Genomic DNA, 18,455 nt, shown 5'->3' on the forward strand with positions numbered 1-18,455 from the left:
TTAAAAGTTATTGAGAAAAATCTAACTTGATTGTTCTGTGGTGGGAATAAGTCATTGTTAACAGTGTTCAAACTTAAAACAGGCTTTCTCCTGGCTTGTACACAGTACAGCAAGGTCCCCGAGCTGCCTCCTGGCTCCAGCCTCTGACTGAAGGGTCTGATTCTCTTTCAGAACTCATATCCGGAACATTTATGTCTCTTGCTTTCTGAGATACTATGCGAAAGTACTATTTTATTTTTAAATCAAGATATAGAAACAGTTTAAACATTTTTTTCTTAATCCAAAATAATTAAAGATTTTCTACTATATGTTAGCTAAAATGTTGACTGATGTGTGACTTTGCACTGGAAATGTAGTTGAGCCTGAATCATATCTCTTCCCCTCACACACACACACACACACATGCACACACACACACACTCATACGTACATACGTACATAATTGTACGCCTCTCCCGTTTCAGAGATGGAGCCTCATCAGCTGGAAGGGTCTTGCCGGGTGAGGGGCAGAGCCACGCTGTGCTGTTGGCACAAACCACACCGGGGAGCCCTGTCCCCATCAGCCTGAGCCCCTCAGCCCCACCACTCAGAAGGCCGAACATTCCATGTCCTAAGCTTCCCTTTGCTATTGTAGTCTGTGAGCAAAGTACACGCGAGTGAACTGTTCGCAGCTGACGAGTACTGCACACATCCCCTGGCCCCGTGCAGAGAGGGCACCTGGCTGACGCTGAGTGCGAGGATCCAGGCCTGTTTCTACGTGAACTTGGACAGGCCTCTCTCCTCATCTGGGTGTGTTTCCTTATCCCTGAGCGGAGGAGAGGAGGGATTTAATGATCACAAAAGTAAGTTCGTAATGATCACTTTAAGTTCGTTGACTTTCCCAAACCTTTTCGGGGGAAGGAACCCACCCTGCTGGTGACAGGGATCTCCTGGGAAAGAAAGGAGAGGAAAAATGATAGAAAATCCCAGGACTCAGAAGATAATGGGGGAAATACATGGTTTGCATAGTGATAGGAAGGGGAGAAAGTCCAAAGGCAATTATGAAAAGAATTGTAGTTACTATTTTTTTCATTATCTCAAAAAACCTTAGGAAAGGCAAAATGAAATAAACAGACTAGACAAATGATTTGAACTGTGGTCATCAGCGCTGGGTGCTAATCCACTAAAATAGATTGCCTGTTACTCAGTGGCTAGTTGAGTGTTGCTAGTTACATTATTTTATATATATATCTATAAATAGAGAGTTCTGTATATAGCAGGTGCAGAGAATATCTGGCCAAAGGCTAAATCTGTAAGATAAGGCTCAACTCTTAGAAGCTGCTTTCTGGTAGAACGAGGCCATCCCTGCCTGTCAGCCTGCCTGGGGGGTGCGTTCAGGGGAGGGTGACGTGCGGAGCGTCCTCGTACCTCCACTTCCATTGGCGTGAACTGCATGCCGTGCTTGGGGCCCCTCGACCCACATTTGTACTTGTTTCTTGCAGCCGTCAGTCCTGTGTTCTCCCTGAGGTTCTGTCTTTGTCTCTTCCCAGTGACTCCTCTTCAGCGCCTCTGGATTCTTACGGCACTTTTCTGTAGTTCACACTGATCCATGGACCCACAGAGCATTGTATCTGTGGAAGAGTTTTAGAGTCTTTATTCCCAGCTTTGCTTGGACCATCTCTTTCTCTGTCTCTTAAAATAAGCAATCTAGTGAATTAAGTTCCATGTTTTCGTTTGAGCCTCTGTTTTATGTCTCTCTTCTAAGACATGGACCTTAGAAGACAATTTCCAACTCATACCTTGTTGCTTCATAATAGCTCCAAACTCCATAGTTCCAGATGTGTCTGCTGTGCAGGCTGCAGCCAGGGTGAAGGTCAGGGATTTACTTTCCTTTCTCTGTAACATCTGCCATGGTCACACGCAGCTGCTTCGGGCGGAAGGCCCAGGGTGCTCGGGTCCCACTCCTCCGTCCTGGCTGCTTTGTGCTCTCGAGAAAGCTCAGCGTGTTGGTGCGATGTCTACTTTGGTAGCAGAATCTGAGCGGATTGATAGCACACTGTTTGTCGTGAGGAGAAAAAGGAGCTTTCCAGGGGCTCCAGCATTCGAAGCCCGAGGTTGACTCATCCCGGATGAAGCCAGTGGAATGGAATCTTTGGCAGATTGTCCTCCCTACAGAAGTGCTTGAGTCAAGTCAGGATTACTCTAACCTCAAAGCTACAGTGAGTGAAAACAAGGCGCAGGTTTGAAAGGGCTCAGTTAAAGACGCATGTGGGACCTCGTGGAGGACAGGGAACACTGGGCCTGGTGTGGGGTACGGTGATGAGTAAGACGGCCCAGGCTTGAAGGAACTCCGCAGCCTACAGACACCATCTCAGGCAGCTATGATAGTCTCAGACCCTTGGAAGGTAATAAGAAGAGAACACACACAAACAGTAATCTGCCTTCAAGAAAATCAATAAACTGGCTTTGTACCAAATAATAAAAACCAAAATTAAGAAAAAGCTATAAAGTAATAATGCCAGCTTTATCCAGAGTAAAACAAGCATGCATGCACATGTTTTCTCTCTCTCTCTCTCTCTCTCTCTCTCTCTCACACACACACACACACTCACAGAGAATAACTGATAATTTTTCATATCCCTCCCTATTTGCCTAGGATTTCAAATCTTAGAATCATACAGCTCCCATCTTCCTGAGAACTCGGTGGGTTTTCTCATTCCTCTGCTCCAGTAACGTGGGAGTGATCCATGGGCTTCTGAGTGAGTCTTGCAGGGGCAGCGTCAAGAGTCCTTTGACATTCTGTTTGCGAACGTGCTTACCCTCGGGTGGTTGAGCTTCTGGGAGCTCCTCAGTCAGCTCTTCTCTCCAGAGCCTCGGCCCATCGTGCGGCTGGCTGAAGCCTCTAGGAGCATGTTGGGGGGGAGGGAGTGGAAGATTGCACAGGGGTCAGGAACACGGGCACATTTGCTCACCCAGACACACATGTCAAAGCCTGATCCGGAGGGTGGCTTGGAACTGACAGGTGTTTTTTCTCATAACACAGAGAGTGCTCCTCAGTTCTTTGAAGGCGGTATTAAGCTCTTTAGAACGTTAGGTAGTAATGCATTGTAGACCCATATGCTTTGAACATTATGCTAGGTAATTAAATTGCTTGTATAGTACCTACTTCAACAGCCAGTGGAAATTGTTCCTGAATATGCATTTTTGAAAGGACATTATCAACTTAAGAATCTTGTAATTAACTATCATGTCCATCTGTCCCCAAGACATTGTCTCCAAGAAGATGGCACATAATAATAGTTTCAGTTTTCTGTTTTTAAAGATCGGTCTGTTGGTAGACAAATTTATCTAATTCAGTTTACTTTTTGGTTGTTTTCTTTCATTTGAATAATTTATCCAGCTGCTTTTAAGGGGGGAAAGTAAAATTAAATTATACAATATGTAAAATGTGCATTAGCATAGCACAGATTTAAGCCGTTTCTGATTCTCGACATGCTGTCGTGGTAGCGTTCTCTGTGTTTAAACACATGCGAAAAAAAATTGGGGAATTTATTTGAAGCCCTGCTTTCTCAACTAAGAAAAGAACATCTATCCCGTTACCCTCTGTCACAGTAATTTTTGGCCCAAAGGAGCTAGTCATCTCATAACTAAAAAAGCCAGTCTATATTAAACTCTGATGTTTTTAAAACAAAATAGTTGTAGGAATTCCATGTTGTTATTGGACGTATCCCCAGATTGAGGAAAATATGCTTTCCTAGAAGTAAGGTCCTTGCCCACTGGGGATGAGCTGTCTCCCTCGAAGAGACCTTAATTTGTCAATAATTCACTTCATATGTGGGAGGCCTGCGCTTCCTGTCCGCATGCCGTATGCCTTTTGTGTTTCACCATGAACCTGACCAGTCTCTGATCTTACGTTGTGTTTGCTTCAGTCCTGAAGCAAAGCTCAAGGCCCTCACTCTGGCTGTCAGTGGCTCATGGTTTGCTCTGAATGGGCCTGGCCACCGCCAGACTCAACACATGGCCCTCTGACTCTCACTGAAAGATACTAACTCAACTGAATTCCATTAAACTTTCAATAAATCTTGAAAACAGAACCCAACGCATGGGTAATATGAACCTCGGGGGTGTTCCCCACCCCACTCTCAAGGGTCCTCACGACACAGGTGACCAGAGCAACAGCTCCAGACAGTTCTGCAAAAACATGAAGTGATTTACGTCACTAATAAGCAAATCTAAAATGTTAAAAATCCTTCTGGAAATGCCAAAAGCACCCCCAAGTTCCATAGAATGTATTTTACTCTTCATTTGCACCTTTACATGGGATGTAAGTGACAGGCTCTTCATGGTTGGGTAGCCAGTTTGCAGGGGTTTGGGGTTGCATTTGCCCAGTAGGCATTTAACTGCTTAACTGAGACCCTGGAGGCAGAGACAGCTAGTTTCTCTTGGACTTCAGGCTCAGTTACTCTGTAGTGAATGTGTCATGATCTTTTCCTGACTGCCCTTGTTTGAAAAGGAAAGAAGTTGTATCTCATGGCTCTTGGGATGATACGGTCAAGTTCTTTGATTCCCATAGCTCGCTCATGGGTTCTTGATGACTTTTATGATTCTTCATAAGACATTAGATTGTGTAGTTTTTGAGGGCAACGATGCACCATATATAGTGCCTAGCAGGTAAATACTCAGTAAATGCTTTTAATTGCATTTATAGGTAGGTAATCTGTGGCGAGTTCTAACAGCATCCCATAGTGTGTTTGGTGTGTTCCGGGAACAGATGTTTGAGTGTTTATCTTGTGCCAGGCATTGTGCTACCTGGTAGGGCTCAGATGTGGTCATCGGGGTCAGGGAGCCTACTAAAGGGAAGGCAAACATGTATAAAACATTACCATTGAGAGGGCTACCAGCCCGAGAAGTGGAAGTGTGCAAAAAAGAAAAGTTAAGCTCACAGAGCAGAGATACTAATTCCAGTTCGGAAAACTGTCAGTTTTGACTTTTGAGCTGAATCTTTAAGAATGAGTCAGAGTTCAGCAGATGGAGAAAGAGGAAAGGGCATTCTAGGCTATTGTCGTCATTGCTTTTTAAACTTTTAATATGTTTTGCAACTTAAAACATTCTGATCCCACCTATCTTTATGATTCAAGAAGAATAGAATTCATCACAATTCTTGTTTTCTCCTCAGATAACCTCCCCTTTGCAAGACCGCATCCCTTGTTTAAGATGTTTTATTACTTTCCTGTTGCATCCAATTAAAGATGCTTCTTAGTGTGATATGCAAGAGCCCCAAGTACCCAGCCCTGCCTATCTCTCTAGCCACATCTCCTGCAACCCCCCCCCCCCCTGCAAAATCCCTTGGTCCCCTTCCCAACACATAATAAGCTCCTGGTGGGCTGAACCATTTGCTCCACCCTAGACACACTGTATTCTTTTCTGCCTCCGTACATTTGAGTAGGTTCTTCGCTCTTCCTGGAAGGTCCTTCCCTCCACGCCCTACTCCTCCACACTTGCTGGGCGCGTCACAGTCTGCCCCGCGCACTGCCCTGCACACAGACGCACAGCATCAGCTGTTAATCTTTGTGCCTCTGATCAGAAAACACATCCTGGAAGAAGGGATCCTTGGGGAAGAAGGGAGGTGTTAGTGACAGGAGGGACATCAGTGTTGAAGACACAGGACCGCTACTGCCAGCAGCCCTCAGCAGCCCCGAGGAGGCCGAGGAGGCCATTGGTTTGAATCACAAATTGCAATTGACAGCCTTGGGGCTAAATCTGACCCCAAAACATGTTTTCTTTCTGCCTTTTTTGTGGGGGAGGGGTCGTCTTTAAATGAGGGATCACCATTTGAAAACTAGAAGGCTTCTTGTGAAAAGCTGGCTTCTCTTGAACATTTGGAAGGCAGAGCAACACTGCCCATCCATTTTCTGCATGGAAGGGTTGGGAAGCCCCCACAGAGGGGGATATTCTCTGTATTTGTATGTTTCCAGGATTTCAGCCCAGCTCCTGGAGATGGTCAGGTTTGCCGCCTCCTGGTTTAACTAACTTGGGGTTGGGGGTCAAGGCACCAGATATGAAGGAAGGTTAAAAGGGCAGGAGATTTAAAGGCATCATAGAGATGGTGGTTCAGGTAACCACCAGGGGCTTGCGGCTGTGTCATTAAGGAGGTGCAGTCAGGACGAGGCCCTGGCCAAGGAGAAAAGGGAAGGATCTGGGGAGTAGGTGTCCCAGTGAGGATGAAGAGTCAGTGTGGGGGGAGCATAGGGATGAGAACTGGGTGACCATGGTGATCAGCGTGCAGGTGTTTGACTCGAGCGAGTTCAGAGAGTGTAGCATCGGAGTGACTGGCTGAAGTGGAGGGGAAGCCAGGTCACTGGAGTTTAAAAAACCAGGTGAGGTCAGGGGGGTGAAACTGCTTTTCCCACACAGACATGAAGCCTTCCAACTTACAATTACATAAAAGAGCCTGCAGGCGCGGAATGCTCCTGGGTCCCAGGCACTCTCCTGAGGCGCTTTGCGTGTATCAGTTGATTTAATCTGCATAGCTGTCCTATGACATAGGGATACTTGAACGACCCCGTTTTACACATGGTACAGTTGAGGCTTAGAGAGATGATGGGACTTGCCCCAGGTCATATGGCTCCTGAGTGGCCAGAACTTAAGCCTAAGGCTGATGTCAGAGTGCATTTTCTGTAACCCTACCCCCTTAGGCAGTGGGTAGGAGACACAGCCACAGAGGGAGGGCAGCCCCAGAGAGAAAGCAACAGGTGGGGTCAGCCAGAGGTCAACTCAGAAGGGTGAGCTCCCCTCCAGCCCAGGTTTTAAGGTACTGCAAGGAAACAGCATGTTCAGGGGAGCCAGGTGGGCAGTAGCAGAGATCTGAGTGGCGCCCTTTGTGGTGATGTTCAGGTGCTGAGAGAGCTTGTCCACAGAGGAAAGGTTGGGAAGAAGGCGGTGTGGAAGGATGGGTCTGGGAAGCAGAGCAGGACCCTGTCGGCATGCGCTTCCCCTGGAGGACGGGAGACCAGACGATCCTGCACTCTGCACTGGTGACAAGGATGAGAGGCCTGGGCGTTGACAGTCCACGTGGATCCAAGTGGATGCACGCGGAACGGCAGCTGGTGCAGCCCCAGCGCAGCCCCAGGTGGCTCTGGAGGAGCGTGAGCAGCCCCAGCGCAGCCCCAGGTGGCTCTGGAGGAGCGTGAGCAGCCCCAGCGCAGCCCCAGGTGGCTCTGGAGGAGCGTGAGCAGCCCCAGCGCAGCCCCAGGTGGCTCTGGAGGAGCGTGCGCAGCCCCAGCAGTGACACTCTGCTCAGGTTTTCACATAGAAGGGCAGTCCTGACGTCACCGGTGGTGGTCTTCACTGGCCGCGGGGGACGATAGTCCACATCCCACTGCGCTCATTTGTGAGTGTCTATTCAACACCTTCCTGGACTGAGGGCCAGACCTCGTGTGCTCAGTGCCCTGCTGCGTGTACACACTCAGCCAGTAGGTATGAGGTTAACGAGAACCAGCCAACCCCACGCTCCAGAGCATGCATTTCTCATGCTGGTGACAGTTCTGGCTGGAAATGGGATCACCTTATGTTGCTGCATTAACACTCACTCTCCTCCTCCCCAAGTGCAACGTGCCATCCCCCTCCTGACAGGCTGTCCCTGCAGCTCTCACTTCGCCCCCTTCGCTCTCGGAGGCCATCCTGCCCACCGCAGCCCCAGCCCGAGGAAGAAAAGGCTGGGCCGTTGGCTGCTGGGGGTCAGGAGCGGTTGTGGGGCTGGCCCGAGGGCGGCTTAGGAAGCCTGCCAGAGCCCAGATGTCAGTCAGCCTTCAGCAGGGCCCTGGGCCCTGGGGGTTCTGCCCAGCGGTATTTCTGTGCCTCTGGCTTTCCTGCTGCCAGGGTTGGGTCCCTCGGGAACTTCCCCAGCTCTGATCCCAAGCAGGTCACATCAAGGTGACAGTGTGTGTGACCGGTGCCATCAATTTCTGGTCACCACACCTACTTACCGTGGGGCGTGGTTCTGCATAATTTTGCAAATCGAATAGGGACCACGTGGGCTCACAGCTCTCATTCTCCTACCATTTTTGCCACTTTCTTTTAACTGAGCACCTAACGTAAGTTCCTGAGCCCCGTGCCAGCCTCCTGGAGGGCGCAGTCGGCAGCCCCTTGAGCAGGCTGGGGAGAGGAGAGCTGTAATGACCACCCCGCCGAGGGCTCGCAGAGACTTCATTACTGTTACCAGTACTAGGAAATGCAAAGGAATACGTGACCTAAGAGCCCTCAGCTTCCACCTTCCCTATGTTGGAACGCAACCTCCAGGTGCCCCTGCCCCCAAGATAAGAGAGGATGATGACAAGAAACACAGAGTCACTTTGCTGTTGTCTCTGAAGGGAAAGTGAAGAATGTGCCATTTGTGATTGTGCGGGTAACAGCGGCCGGGACATCCTCGGGGCCACAGCTCGCTGTGCCGACACCAGTTTCCCACTTGGTGGGCGCGGTGTAGGGAGGTCTCACAGGAATCGGCTCAAGGAAAGGGGCAGGGGGTTTGTGACAGAGCAGTGAGCCCCACCTGCGGAGACATGAGGAAAAGACAACCCTAAGGACCTCCACAGAGAGGAGAGCAGTTGTCCATAAGGAGGGTTTGGCCCCCAGGTGGGAAGCCCATTTCTTTTTTTGGATGCTTTATTTGCAGCCTCTTTTCTGAACGTGTACATTCCTGGAAAGAGTTGCGAAATTTAATTAGTAGAAAGAGAGTGCATGCGATTTAATGAAAGTGGAAGTTACTTTTAATAGAACAGGAATGTTGCACGTGTCATTGTGTTGCCGTTTCTGACGGTTATTTCATTGTGCACTGGAATTCTCTGCACAGGTACTTTGCCCTTCGGCTTCCTCGTGTGTCCTTGCTTCCTGACTAAGAGGAGACCTCCCCCCACCTTGAAGAGTGGCTTTGGATTTGTAGGCGGTGGTTCTCCCCTTTCAGAGGGCTCGAGCACTCGGTTCAGATGTGGAATAAATCCAGCTTGGGGAGACTTTGTTTGCAGGGACCCCACAGAGCTGTTTTTCCTCTAGGATATGGGCAGGGGTGAGGATCTGCTTGGGGAACGTGAGGAGCCTGGGGGTTTGCTGCTTCCAGATCTCCCCTGCAGAAGGAGTTTATCACAGGGATATCAGAATGACATTCACCCCAGCTCCACGGGGCACCCACCACGGGGCACATTCCAGGGGCATGGGAATGGCAGAGAGGACTCCTCGGCCCTACGGCCCCTTCTAGCAATTCCCTGTGGCTTAGCATCCTCTGTGGTCCTTCAGTCGTTCTGGCCAAACAGACTCCTGGTTCTTCCATTTAGGACCGAAGCCGTAGCTTGGTTATGAAGACAAGCCTAGCGAGAGCAGACACCAGGGCTGGGTGTGTGGTTTCTTCTCCTGCATTGCTCGGTCTTCTTTCGTAGGAAGGGGGAAAGAGCAGCAGAGGAGCCGGGTATGAAGGTTGAGGTTCTTGGTGGGGGGGAAGAGGGCGAGGAGCGGGAGGTGGCCAGCCTGGACCGTGTGACTGGTCTGCTCCAGGGACGGGGTGCGGGCAGTAAGGAGGCAGGGATGGGGAGAGGTGGGCAATAATAGAACTGCGGGGGTTTTATAGTTAGAAGAAAGCTCATTAATGGTTCAACCATCTCATTTTATGGCTGAGAACACTGAGCATCCCAGTTTAAGTGGCCTGCTAGTGGTCACACATTTTCTGGTGGATGATTGTGTTGGATAGTAAAGTAAGTTGTTCTTTTCTTCACTGCACCTGTCTCACAGGATGGAGTCTTTATTGTAAATGATCAGGAGCAAGTGCTAATAATCGTCACTCTCATTAAAATGTTAAAACCAGTTGACCTTGGTTTTTTTCAATGGGAAGTGCAGATTAAACAGTGGCAGCCAAGACCCTGCACCTCCAGGAGTTTCTCAGAAAGTCTCCCTGGCCCTGGCTGGTTTGGCTCAGCGGTTAGAGCGTCGGCCTGTGGTCCAGAGAGACCTGGGTTTGGTTCCCACTAAGGGTACGTACCTCGGTTGCAGTTTGTCCCCAGCCCTGGTTGGGTCATGTGGGTGGCGACCACTCGATGTGTCCTTTTCACGTCGGTATTTCTCTCTCTCTCTCTGAAGATTGAGGTTCTTGGTGAGGGGAAAGAGGGCGAGGAGGGGGAGGTGGCCAGCCTGGACTGTGTGACTGGTCTGCTCCAGGGATGGGGTGCGGGCAGTAAGGAGGCAGGGATGAGCCAGAGTCAGACTGTGGCAGTGATGGGGAGAGGTTCTACCTGAACCCCTATCTGAACAAATCTCCCACTCTGTCTGAACAAAAAATGGAAAAATGTCCTTGGGTGAGGATTAAAAAAAAGCAAGTCGCCCTGGATTCCCTCCGGTGGAGTCACCCGGGAAGCTTCCTCCACAGGCAGAGTCTGGAGCGCTGACCCACACTTGCAGAGAAACAGTCTCTGTGTGTAGCACACTGGAATCTGCATTCCAGACAACTCCATAGTCTCCCTCCACACACCAATTTTGAAAAGCAGTGTACCTATTAGCTCTTGGTCTAAAATTTGTAAAAATAAAAACTATTAAAACAAGTCTAACCTCTGGCTTATTAGCCATGAAGAAATATTTATTCCAGATTACTGTTCGGATGCCTTTATCATTCATTGTTCTCATTTACAGGGTGAGTAAAATGTGTCCCTGCACTAGGGGACTTCACAGGAGAAAAAGCAGGATTTTGATTTTGTAGGATGAGCAGGTTCACTGCAAGAGTTCAGTGCCCCTGGGTACTATCGAAGGGCAGAGGGGGAGAAAAATCAGGCCTGGTTGCCCTCTGATGACAGAAGGCCTGTGGAGTGGGTGGTCTCAGGCTGTGTGGAATTCACCAGGGGCGAGAGGGTGAGGCAGGGGTCAGGCAGGCGGACATTGAGCCGTGGCACGGAGTGATAGGGGGCAGGGGCGGGTAGATTGAGGGAATGGCATATTGCCATTGTCGCTCCGCTGAGGGGCTTAGGGAGGAACCGGTGGAGTCTGGAAGCTGAAAGATAAGGAGAGGCCGGACCTGAAGCACCCTGTCAGCTCTGCCAGGACTCCGGCCTCTGGCCTGCCTGGGACTGACTGTAAGTCCAGGAAACTCACGACACGAAAGCAAGCGGAAGTGTGCACCGCTTTGCACCCGCAGAACCAGCCAGCAGGGGCCTCCCAAGGAAGGGAGTGCCCTCTAGGGGCTGAGATGATGCCTGAGTGCCGTTCCTCATTGTTCCTCATTGTTCTCCGCGCTCCTGCCCACTGGGCTGAATCCAGTGCCTGTTCCGGAGGGAGAGACCGCTCCACCATCCCACCTGGCTGCAGCTCTGATTACATCATGCAGGCATTTCATTGATAAGCTACCGTGATTGATCATTATCTTATACTGGGGCTAACTTAGAGGCTTGCTTTCCCTGGCAGATAGCTTCTGGCAAATTGTATTTCTGGCAAATACAGGTTGCTTCTTGTTCAAAGTTAAAAAGCCCTTAGCCCATATATTGTATAGTTCTGTTTATATGAACTGTCCAGAATAGGCCAGTCCATAGATTAGTGGGTGCCAGGGGCTGGCAGAGGGTGAATGGAGAGCGCAGGGCAGCAGTGATGGTTGCCCAGCCCTGGGAACGCAAACCACTGGACTGTGCACCTGAAAGGGGTGAATAGTAATGCGCTGGGAATGTTGTCTCAGTGAAGCTGTTATTTAATGTTTTTGGTTTTTTAGTTGGGACTTTTAAAGCCCTCAGCACTTCTGTTACCAGGGTATCACGCAGGCAGCTCTGCCTGAAGGACTTCTTTTTCAGTTGACAATATAGAAATCCCAGTGCTTTCTTTTGCACTTTCTTTTTGTTTTGTTTAGTTAATATCGTTCCTCTTCTATTCATCTTCAGTTCTGTTTCATTTTAAAAGTATGTATATAATGAAAAATGTACATGGTAGGTCCAAAGAGAGTTTGTGGGAAGACGAGTGCTTGAGTCACCACAACACAGGGAGAGAAGGGCCTTAGAAAGTGTGCTGTTGTTTGAGGTTGGCCTGGAACGACGGGTGGACTCTAGACAGACGGCTGGCGGTGCGGGCTGGAGGAGCGTGCAGCCCGGCAGGGTGTTGTAGGACAGAATGTGACTGCAGGGAGAGGAAGAGGTACCAGAGAGTGTGGAATGCGAGGCTAGAAAGTGATCAAGTGCGAAGTAGTAGAAGATTTTCAACTAGGAAGCGCAGGAACTGAGCCGTAGGGTGGGTATGGCATAGTTTGGGACCAGGAGCGACTTGGGTGAGTGGGAACCAGGTCAGAGCCCAGACATGGAGGGAGGGAGGGTTTCAGAAGGGAGGAGTAAGCGGTGACCTCAATTTAATAAGCTTCTCTTTCTTCCTCCTGTTAGTCATCTTGCCTGCCACGAGCCTGTTTTCTCTTGCTCCTTAGTCAGGCATTGGGGTAAAAGGCAGCAGGGAGACTGAGGAGGGGTGCAGAAACAAGAATAGAAATGAAGAGAAAAGGTGGTGAGGACAAGGTATAGTTTGCATGCTTTGGTTCTGTGATTCAGCATTTCTTCTTCATGACTTGGTGGGAAAAAATCTAGTCTCTTTCAGTGGAAAATATAGGATAGGAAGTCTTATTTAATTCCAGTGTAGTTGAAACTCTGCCTCCCTGTCCCCATCTTTAAAAGGGAAGAGTGCCTACCTCCACTGTTGGTAAACCAGAGAATCCAAAAGTCTTATTAAAGACTTTTTAAAAATACATTGGACTCAGCTAATTTGTAGACATCCATTTCCTTGGCAAATAAGGGTCATGACGGTGTCCCCATTTGTTATCTGACAGTGAGTGTAGACATCTCTGTCAAAGAAAACTCATGTCAGCTCTATTATGTTGAATTCCGTGAAATTGCTATTTGACTGTTTTCAACCTGCAAAGAAATGGCTGTTTCAGGAAGTTTCAACTTCACAGATAATTGCTTGATAGTTACCTGACATAGCCCAGAGTTTCACCTTTTCTGTCAATTCTTTCTATATTAAGGTGCTAATGATCTTTAACATACGCTCACCTCAAGTTCAGGGGAAGCCGGGAAGTCAAAGGAGGGCAGCCAGGTGGCGAGGGCTTGCCAAGGGCGAAGCGAGGAGGGCAGGGTGTGAGAGCAGCCAGCAAGCCGAGGCCAGGGCACCAGTCCTTGGATCCTTAAAATGCAGGCATTCTGGTTTAGAAGTGACACTTCTGCCTCAAGGGTTTTCCTTTTCTAGGTGGGGTCGTGGGCAGTTTGGACAGTTTCGGGTCTTCTGCAAGATGCTGGAGAGGACCTGTGTGCGTCTCTAGGGAAACGAGATACTTAAATATTGGGACACAGATCAAATGTTAACGGGGAACAGGACTTAGAACAAGTTCCGGTTTTCAGGGCAGCGTGATTCCTGGCAGCCTAGCAGAGCCGGGCGCATAGGGCAGGTGCTGCTCAGTGAAGGTCACTGAGGGGTTGAAGGATAACATATGAAGACGTATTGTTTTGGTTGATTGTATGCTCTTGGTGTTTACATTAGCATGACTGGAACACATCAGTAGGCAAGAATGTGAATCCCAGCTCTTGTAGGAATCTTCCATTGTGATCACATCCAGATACTGAGATCAGGGTGTGGCCTCTCTGTACTTAGAATGTTGCTTGCAATAAATGTAAACAGTTTATTGCTACTGTAATATCACAGTGTTTCGGTTATGTGCTTAGTACTGCAGTGGCTGGGCGTGTAAAACTGAAAGACGATAGGGTAACCTACGAGGGACTGCGGGGCTTGTCCTGTAGGAATACAGATTATCACCAAGAGCTCCCAGCTCCACTCAGAGAAAGGCAGACATTTGTGTTAAGCCATGGGCAGAAATACCATCGCAGCAAAACCTTAATTGTGTAAGACCCTCTTCTCCCGGGCATCCAGCGTAATTGTCCCCCATGTGGAAGAAGCCTGAGAGGGCGGCCGAGGGCCTTCACACCTTTCCTGTGGCTTCAATGACCGTTGGTGCATATTTTAACTTCCATTTGTTTCCTTTTAGTTCTGCGGTTAACTAGAGATGTACTTAACACCTCTGGACCTGATTACTGAGGTGGTCGTGGACTCCGGAATAGTTTAATTTATTAAAGATCTGAAGAGTGATAGAGGAACAAAAGAATCACATAAGAAGGGGAATAAAACAGAATTAATGAATGTGTTAAGAGTCCTTCTCTGCTGGGCATGTTACCTTCTCATCTTGACCCACACTGTCCATAAGTACCCACATATCTCCTGTAAGGATGTCTCTTTGTAGGATATGTTTCTTTCACTTCTGTCATCCTCTCCGCCCTCTGACCACGCTTGTCCCCAGGAGAGTTCCAGAGCAGGTGGCGAGCCGCTCCGCCCTGTGTGGCGTTCACGTCCTGACGCCCTGCTGCCCGAGCATCTCCTTGCCTGCCCCCTCGTTCTTCCTAGCAGGTTCGCGCCAGGCGGCGGACCACTTGGCTCCCAGTGCGTTTGCCCTGCCCTGTCTCTCTGCGTTTTGGCAAGTTCCGCGGCAGAGCGGCAGTGGTGGGGGAGAGCAAGCCCCCTGCCGGTGCCGGTGCTGAGAAATGCACACGGCGGCTCGGAAGGGCCTCTTCCAAAGGGCTGGCACGAGGTCCACTTACAGAAGCTCGGGCCCTTTATTTGCACAGAGCTCTTCCGTCTTCAGTCAGTCTGTTTCTTGTTAGACACAATTATAAATTACTCAGTGTGGATCCACATGAGGTTGCTACTAGACACAGTCACACTCACACACACACAAAGAAAGAAAAGAAAACTGGAAAGCCAGTAACTAAATAGTTGAAAGAAGAGCCAGGAAAATCTCTGAAAAATACCCAAAAGGCAGCAACAAAGCGGCAAGACGGGCCCTTGGGCTCAGGAGCACTCCTCAGCCCGTCCAAGCCTCGCTGGTTTCTGGGGTAACACGCGTGTGCCTGTGCGTGGCCTGCGTCACGAGAGGTGGCTATGCTCAACCGTGGTCTAGTTAAGTAAGAAATGAAGTAATGCATTTGGGGAATATTTATGTCAAAATGGTATAAGTTTAAAATTTTGGTGTGTATTGTGTAATGAGCCTTAGTTATGTGGGATGTCCCTCCCTGGTCCCCAGCGACACCAGATAAACAGGACAGTGTCATACGGTGGAGTGAGTTTGCCACAGCCACTCTGTGGTCTCCCGACTTCTATGTTGTTGTTTATTCATGGGGTTTTCCTTCCCTTTTCTTTGGTTTCAGATGCGAGTGTCTCTCTGGCTTATGTGGTTTCCCCGTGTGTGAGGTGGGATCCATTCCCCGCATAGTCTCTCGTGGAGATGGGACACCCGGAAAGTGCTGTGATGTCTTTGAATGTGTTAATGGTACGTGGGGTCTCTTGTTCTCAGAGAGTGTACATTTGTGCAGGAGGAGGGGGAGGAGGGCAGGTTCAATCCAGCGGTGTCTGCCTTTTATACAGCAGGGCATATACTCAGGGACTTGATGAAACTCGCTCAGAAAGGAGGTTCGGTTACGATCCCAGCGTGCGGTCACGGACGTCAGGGCATCATCGTTCCATCCACCAGAGAGAGGATCTGGGAAACGTAATAGCAGATTGCATGGAGCTGTCATATTCTGCTGGGTTTCAGTAGCACAGCAATTTCAGGATTTCAGGGAAAAACCATAATGCTGTGATCACACTGCTCCTGTCATCTCCCCATCTCGGTGCTGTCGGGAGGTAACAGGTGGGACCAGCACCACGCGGAGCTACCGCAGTGTGAAAAGAAAAGACATTGAGCCTCCGGGCGCACATTTTCCTGCTTAGAGAGAACCTCTGCGACCAGTGCTTGGTCACCAGCGTTGGCCTGCTGTCAGTTGGAGCCCTGTGGCCCAGAAATAGGATTCTGCAGTCACAAGATTCCTTCAAATAGAATCCACCTCTCCCTTTCACCTTGCGTGAGAGGGTTTGGTGTTTGGGGGCAGGGTGTTCGTTGAAGTTAAATGCCAGAAGACAGGAGAACCTAAAATGCCCCTCTATCAGAATTTTCAGAAGAAAAATGAAGAGTGAAACTCACTGTAGTGATGCCCTGGCTGGTCTCGCTCAATGGTTAGAGCATCGGCCCGAGGACCAAAGGGTCAAGGGCACGTACCTGGGTTTGCAGGTTCGATCCCCAGCCTCGGTCAGGGTCGTGTGAGAGGCAACCAAGTGATGTATTGCTCTCACATCGATGTTTCTCTCTCTCCCTGCCTCCCTCCCTCCCTTCCACTCTCTCTAAAAGTCAATGGAAAAATATCCTCAAGTGAGGATTAACAACAACAAAATTATTTTTAAAAAAGGGTAAAACTCAAGTGAGACATCAGTAATCTCAGAGCATTACTTTGTCAGTGCCTGACTCCCAGGGGACATGAAGACGGAATGGGACAAATACAGCAGAACCGCACACATGGAAACATCGTACTGACTGTTGCCTGTGAGAGTCAGTTCAGAAGGTTGTCTGCCCGCCTCCCTGGCCTCCCGCCCCCACGAGCAAGGTTGGATGGCAGCTGTCTCACCGTGCCCTGTGGGTGTAGTCCGGTGGCCACGCGTTGTTCTGCTCTGACGGAACGCTCGCAGCGTGGCTTTGTGCTTAGGAGAGAACACGGACAGGAACCAAACGGCCTCAGTTTGAAATGGGTCTTCCTGGGCCTCAATTTCCACATCTGTAAAACAGAGTAATTAACAGTAAATTAAGTGAGGTTTTCTGTGAGAAGCACTTGGAATTGTGTCTCAAGAGCAAACAGTCCTATTATTTTGTATTCCCACCTGGACATTCCAGGGAATAGAGAAAGTGAGGTGAGCTTCTGGACCTAAGGACCTTACACATACGAGCCCAGGTGCAGAAAAGTTTCCTTGTCCCTCCGTAAGTCTCTCACTGCTTCTCCACACCCACATCATCAGCCAGCCAGTAGTCATGTCTGCTCAACACCAGCAAATGGCTAAGCAGACCTTTTATCTCTGGTACCACTGTAGTTTCATTGATTGTAGGTGATTTTCTGTATTTTATTGACACCATTTGAGATGGAAATGGTCGCCCTTAGCCTGGGCCGGCAGCATCTCAGATGTGTTCTCTTCCAGTTCTCCTCACCACACAAGTGTGCTGTCCGTCTCCCGTTCCCGAATCTGAACTGCCAGAGGACATCCGTGTGTCCCGCCGGCTGTCTGCCGCACGGAGGGCACCCGGGTTTTGTCGGGTGGGTGAGGGAGGGATCTGATATAGACCATCTTAGTTCCCTCTTAGTTTTGCACCAGCCCACAGAGGGTGTGCTTTGTGGGATTGCTCTGTCTTCCACTGCCCTACACTTGAGACTTAAGTCATTTGTCCCCTACAAATACCATCTCTGGCAACACCATCTGCTGTCGTGACCTCTGGATGACGAGGAGGGGTGCCTTTCTTCTTCCCTTGCTTCTTGGTTGTAGGGACCCGTACCATGGCTGTCTTTTCGGGATGTGAACTTTTCATCTTGCTCCAATGTGGTGTGACCCGGACAGCTGATAGTGACAACCCCATCGCCGTGGCCTGGGCTCGTCTCCAGGGCCTGCTCCGGTTTATAGCCTCACTTTATTATTATTATTATTATTATTTTTTAATTTTATTTTTGTTACAGATGTTTCTCCTTTTTTTACCCCATTGACACCCTCCTCCCTATCCCCCCCACCCCATCCCTGGCTTTGTTGTCTGTGTCCATCAGCTATGCGTACGTGCATATAAGTTCTGTGGTTTATCTCTTCCCTCCCCCCACGACTCCCTTTTCTGAGAGTTGTCAGTCTGTACCCCACTTCCACATCTCTGGGTCTACTGTATTCCTCAGACTGTTATGTTCATTATATTCCACAAATAAGTGGGATCATGTGGTATTTGTCTTTTTCTGCTTGGCTTATTTCACTTAGAATAATACTTTCCAGGTCCCTCCATGTCATCTCAAAGGATAAGAGATCTTTCTTACAGCTGCGTAGTACTCCATTGTGTATATGTACCACAGCTTTGTTATCCATTCGTCTACTGATGGACACTTGGGCTGTTTCCAGATCTCAGCTACTGTAAATAGTGCTGCTACGAACATGGGGCACAGCCTCACTTTTTATGGAGCTCTGAGCCCAGGAGCAGCCCTGCCATCTGCGGAAGGAACTTTCCGTGTTTTCAGTGGTGCCTCTTTCTTGCCACCGTAAACGTGTTGGGTAATCTGTGTCTTATTTCTTGTCCTGATGTTAGTGTCACTATATCAGTCATTCAGTTGTAGATGAGACTAGAATCTCTAATATTGTGAACATTCATAATCCTGCAGAATAATGTTTAAGGACCTTCTGTCTCAAAATCTGTATTTGACTCTTTTGACATATACATGCACATGATGCACACGTACACACACACATATATTGGGGGGGGGTGTTCATTTATTTGCACTAGTGCCCCAGAAAGTCTTGCTGTTGTCATAAGGTTACCATCAAAGGATATT

General features: G+C 49.1%; 1 protein-coding gene across 2 annotated transcripts in view; it reads left to right on the forward strand.

Annotated features, from left to right (window-relative positions):
- The window catches only part of CRIM1 (cysteine rich transmembrane BMP regulator 1), a 179,446-nt gene that overhangs the window by 88,667 nt on the left and 72,324 nt on the right, over positions 1-18,455 (forward strand). For both annotated transcript variants that reach the window (XM_036262671.1, XM_036262670.1), the window contains exon 5: positions 15,225-15,346. In XM_036262671.1, the coding sequence (XP_036118564.1) occupies positions 15,225-15,346 (122 nt within the window). The remainder of the gene's footprint in view (positions 1-15,224; positions 15,347-18,455) is intronic.

Source organism: Molossus molossus, unplaced genomic scaffold, assembly GCF_014108415.1.
Source record: "Molossus molossus isolate mMolMol1 unplaced genomic scaffold, mMolMol1.p scaffold_m16_p_15, whole genome shotgun sequence".
In the NCBI taxonomy this organism is placed as follows: Eukaryota; Metazoa; Chordata; class Mammalia; order Chiroptera; family Molossidae; genus Molossus; species Molossus molossus.